Source organism: Beta vulgaris, chromosome 5 (genome assembly GCF_026745355.1).
Source record: "Beta vulgaris subsp. vulgaris cultivar EL10 chromosome 5, EL10.2, whole genome shotgun sequence".
Taxonomy (NCBI): domain Eukaryota; kingdom Viridiplantae; phylum Streptophyta; class Magnoliopsida; order Caryophyllales; family Amaranthaceae; genus Beta; species Beta vulgaris.
In genome coordinates this window covers 55,170,985-55,176,273 of record NC_079206.1, presented here as the reverse complement: position 1 = coordinate 55,176,273, position 5,289 = coordinate 55,170,985, and the positions used below count along the sequence as shown (strand labels likewise).

At 37.4% G+C, this 5,289-nt stretch overlaps 1 protein-coding gene across 1 annotated transcript; it reads right to left on the bottom strand.

Annotated features, from left to right (window-relative positions):
• Window positions 1–540: 540 nt before the first annotated feature.
• On the bottom strand, window positions 541–4,201 carry LOC104893965 (40S ribosomal protein S19-1). The gene is made up of 4 exons (XM_010680108.3): window positions 3,989–4,201; window positions 3,143–3,233; window positions 1,113–1,296; window positions 541–829 (listed from the first exon to the last, which is right to left on the bottom strand). Exons 1-4 carry the CDS (start codon window positions 4,070–4,072, stop codon window positions 754–756), a joined length of 435 nt encoding a protein of 144 aa, XP_010678410.1. The 5' UTR covers window positions 4,073–4,201; the 3' UTR covers window positions 541–753.
• Window positions 4,202–5,289: the final 1,088 nt, after the last annotated feature.

Sequence of the window (5,289 nt, the reverse complement as noted above, 5' to 3'; positions counted from 1 at the left end):
TCCCATTACCACCATTTATGACCAACTACCAAACAGGCTGCAAGTGTGTTCTCCTCTTAGAGGAATGGAGGAAGCTCAAAGGAGATCAGGAGACCTCGCACCAAAATAAAAATTATGTCAGACTTAGCATAGCTCATTCAGGCCACCAATAATCAACAAAGGTCGATAGATCTTCAAACTATCCTTGTAGATATAACTAAGTTGCAGCGTAGTTTCTTGTATTGTGAGTTCTATAAAGTAGGTAGTCAAAATCTTCAGCAGGCCCATGACTTAGCTATTAGGGCTGGGCTGTTGACTTAGATGCTGTGTACTTACTGCCAAAAAAAATATGCACCTTTTGCAAGCAGGCATTTGGAAAATATCATTATTTCATGGCTCCTGCTCAATTAGCATTCGTAAGGTGGGCTTGCAATTGTTTCCTCCATGTTGCAAGGAACAAGCGACCGTTAAAGTTATTAAAATGGAACGTGGAAGTTGCATGAACATAGAAGTTATAGTCATCAAGAAAATCAAACCATAAGATACAGGTGATACACGATAAGACGACAAAAATCAAGTAGTAGATATATATTTCATTGATAAAATTTCACAGCCATGAAGCCGACAACTAGCATAGTATCTCAAAACTAATAAGTTCAACATAGGCCACAAAAAGTAGAAATCTGATTCACTTCATCTACACACCTAGTTTCAAGAACTCACAAATCACAATCCAAAGAGATTGATGCGTTAGTACCAGTGTAAACCAGCATCTTACACCGCAGCAACACCGATTGTGCAAGCAACTTGATCAAGATCACGCTGGCCACTTGATGTGATTTTCCTTCCCCTGTCAGATGTATAAAGAAATGTCAGTTAATTCTCAATGAGCAAGTGTTCACATATCATTATCTCCTCTTTGTTGAAAATTGACGAAACACCAAACAACAGAAGCAGCATATAGCGGATGCACAACATAGTGCCAGTTCAACTAGTACCGTCATAATCCAGTGAATGCATTAATCACTTAAAAAGGCCAATGTTGCATCTCGTTTTGTCAAGAACTGACTCAGGATGCAGACACAGTGCTCATGACTAGCATCTGTTCAAAACCTCACATAAGATTAACTCACCCCTTGGGATCAATTTCGACGATTTTCACACTCTCTAGTTGCTGTAGAATGTGACGTGCAACAGAGCCACTGCTCTTGCAGAAATGTGGTGGGCGACTACCATTTCTCTTGCTCCCTCCATATATCCTCCTAAAGCCACCAACACCCAGTCCACCCCTCAAGTAGATCTTCCTTGCCATTGAAGCTACAAAAAACAAATAAACAGAACTACGTAAGTAAAATGCGTAAGCCATGCAAAATTCATGTTCTTCAGCAGATGCAATAAACATAAGGCACGATGTTACCCTATCTTATCATTTATATGCAATACTCCTGCTACCAAATTGGTAGAACTCATCAAGTAAAGAAGATAAGAAATCATTCATCCAGTGTAAGTTGTTCAGAACCCCCTTGGACAAAAGGTCAAAAGAAGTAAAAGTCTTCAAAAACAGACAGAGCAACAAGGCAGCAACTGAGTGCAAGCAAGTTCTCACTCCAACTGTGACCTGACATATCTCAAACAGCAAGCTTCAACATCAACCATCTTACTACTTCACAACACCTATCCTACTATTACAGTACGATGTTACCCTATCTTATCATTTATATGCAATACACTTGCTACCAAATTGGTAGAACTCATCAAGTAAAGAAGATAAGAAATCATTCATCCAGTGTAAGTTGTTCAGAACCCCCTTGGACAAAAGGTCAAAAGAAGTAAAAGTCTTCAAAAACAGACAGAGCAACAAGGCAGCAACTGAGTGCAAGCAAGTTCCCACTCCAACTGTGACCTGACATATCTCAAACAGCAAGCTTCAACATCAACCATCTTACTACTTCACAACACCTATCCTACTATTACAGTCCCATGATCTTCATATAATCAAGGATAAACTCTTGAAATTGTGTATAAACCCCTTGAAATTAGTAAAAAGATCACGAGACCTTGATGCTCCATAGAATCTTTGAATTAGTAGAGCTAAAGTAGACGTGGCTCCTCTTATTTCCCTCATTAAGAGATTCAGCCACAGACAGACACAATAAACTTCAATTAAGGCATTAAGCTTATCACATTCACACTATCAATTTTTATGCACTCCGTTTCCTATAATAAGAACTAAGGGGTAGTTTGGTTCAAGATATGGAATGCAAGAATGGACACAAATAGCCGAGGGGGATGGTAACAAAAATATTTACCTTTATTGAATTTTTTGGTTCAAGCCAAGGAATGAAAATGAATAGTAACCACAAATAAATCAGCAAGGAATGAAAATGAATGGTAACCACAATCACCAAATAATGGATTTTGTTACTTGGGGGAAGGGAAAGTAACAAATTAGGGGAATTCATTACCATAAAGCGATGATAATGGATTGGTGAGGGGTTGAACTAAAGAAGAAGAAAGAAAATCGGTAATTGTTCCATTTCTTGGATCCCAAAATTAGTGAACCAAAGGACCCTAAAATGGCCAAGTGTTTCATAAAAACTGGCATATACAGTAGTAGAACTCTTTATTGCCGAAAGGTTAATTTAAGTTCAAAGAAACAAGACATGAGATGTTTTTCAGCAACTTTATAACCTAAGATAAAACACACAATTCATACATGCATCTCATTTCCCTCCTTTATCTAGCAAAAACAGCCTATTTAGCAATTTCATATACTTCCTCCAATTCTTCTACTTGCATCATTTTGAATTTTGCACTATCCAATCCACAACTTTGACCATCAAAATATTTGATGGTCTATTGTTAAAAAGTTTAAAATGTTGATATTTTACAAACATAAATTGAGATGAATCCAACAATGCCGTAATTTCCAAAATTAGCTTTTATATAATTAGAGTCAAAGTTAGTTATGAGTAGTGCAAAAGTCAAAATGATGTAAGTAAAAAGTATGGAGAAAGTGGTACATATCTCCATTAGCTTGACGGAAAAAGAAAATGCAACATCAAAGGAACTTAAATTATGGCTTAAATCAAGTTAAATACAGGTCTTTTCAGTTTTGAGGGGAAGAGCAAATAGAGCTTCAAGTAACCGATCACGCACTTACCAGCTCTAATGTAATACCAATCAGGGTCATATGGAGCAAGTTGCTTGAGCTTTCCAGTCTTGACAATGTCAGTCCACTGTGGCAGCTCCATCTACAAAGCACAACGATTAAATAATCTATCATAATCTAGCTTCAAAAATCAAAATAACCATAACTCTATAAGATAAGCTGCTAATATTAACTCGAGTCATAAGGCATCCTATATTATAAAAATGCCTAATTCAGAACTACGTAAAACATTCTTGTTCACAAACAATTTTTGGTAACAAAAACAACAGAATAGTATATAAAAACCAAACATATTACCAGGTTATAGGTATATGTTATCAGAGTGATCAATTTGGTTTCACTCTACTATCTTATTGATCAAAAATACTTTTTTTTATCAGATATACTACTTTTTTTGATGATCAATTGCGTAAAGCTTAATGTCGCCTTGATCGGAACATCTCCACCTTCTTTCTCCCTCCAATATACACACGCATCATTATCCAACTCTTCAATCTACACCGCAATATAATTTCCAACTCAATGCCACCCGGAATAAACATAACAAGCTCAAATAATAGCTACTAAGACCAAAAGGAGCAGACAACTCCAAAAAGATGATCAAATTCGTTATTTCATATACTCTACCACATATGTCAAACATGAAATTTCCAATTCGTAATTACAATTTTCGATGTCACATCATACTAATACGAGCAATTAAAGGAGGTTTAAATCTTACAATCGTCATGCGAAGAACTTACGTGATTAAAACCTAAGGAAAAAGAATCAATTTCATACCAAACAAGAAAATCAATCTGCGATGAAAAAGGAGAAAAGAGAGAGAAAGAGGAAAACCTTGCCGGAGCGCTTGAGATGAGAGGCGTAGGATTTGACGAAATCGTGAGGAGATACATCTTTTACTGTTCTTGACGGCGCCATTGTTGTTGTTTGATGATGATTATTTTCTCTCTCCTATTTCTCTCCTCACTAAGAGAAACCAGCAGCTGCTGCAGAAAATATGAGGGATCAGATAAATTAGGGTTTTGTTCTGGTTTTAACTTTTAACATACATAAGCGATATGCCTCGCCTTCCTTTTTTGCTTTATTGGTTCCAAACTTCGGATCTTGTTGAGTCATTGTGAACTTGTGGTACCCTCTGGCCTCTATAATGTGTTGGGTCCTTTTTCAGCTTTTCGACCCGATTAGTTTTTCTTACCTCATAAATGGGTCTTCAAGGTACTTCCGCTAGTTTCTTTTAGGGAGTGTTAAGTTCATATGATTTTGGTATGAGTTATGTTAGGCGAGATTGTATAGGGATTTGTTAATATTTGTTAATATCTCTTTCCTTGTATATAGGGTGTATTGTTATCTTGTTTCCTTCTTGGATGTACTATATATATTTACTTGATATCAATAGAAAAGGCAGACAATTAAACCCCAAACACTTCTTTACATGGTATCGGTGCCCTAATCTTTTTCTCTCATTTTTTTTCTCATGGCCGGCGGTACTCCTGAAAAGTCGCCGGAATCTTCTGTCCCCCGGTTGGATATTACCAACCCGTTTTTTCTCGGTACAGGCGATCGTCCCAGAGACTTTATTACTCCGACTCGCCTCAAATCTGACAACTACGATGACTGGGCGTGCGACATCCAGCTGGCTCTCGAAGCTCGCCGGAAATTTTGTTTTGTCGACGGCTCTCTGCGTGGGCCGATTGCACCATTTACCGACGCCGACTGGGTAACGGTAAATGCTATGATTGTTTCTTGGTTACTCGACACTATTGATGTTGAAGTTAAAGGTACGTTAACTAAATTCCGCGAAGCTCATCAATTATGGAGTCATTTGAAAACTCGCTTTGCTACTATCAATGGTCCTCGCATTCACCAATTAAAATCCGCTATTGCTAAATGTGAACAAACCAAGAACATGAGTGTTTCTACGTATTATGGTCAATTGAATGTGTTATGGCATGAACTTTTTAGTCTTCCTAATGGCAACATTGCCGTTGCTACTGAAAAGGGTTCAGTTCGGTTGTCTCCCTCTCTTACTCTTACTAATGTTCTTTTAGTTCCTCAATTTCGTTGTAGTTTACTTTCTGTTGCACAACTGACTAATGATTTGCCGTGTTTTGTTCAATTTACATCTACTATGTGTG

Coding starts and splice junctions, on each gene's coding strand:
- LOC104893965 (XM_010680108.3), bottom strand. CDS start 4,072: ATGGCGCCGTCAAGAACAGTAAAAGATGTATCTCCTCACGATTTCGTC. Junction 3,234..3,988: donor ATCTCAAGCGCTCCGGCAAG/GTTTTCCTCTTT, acceptor TGTGCTTTGTAG/ATGGAGCTGCCACAGTGGAC. Junction 830..1,112: donor GTCGAAATTGATCCCAAGGG/GTGAGTTAATCT, acceptor TACATCTGACAG/GGGAAGGAAAATCACATCAA.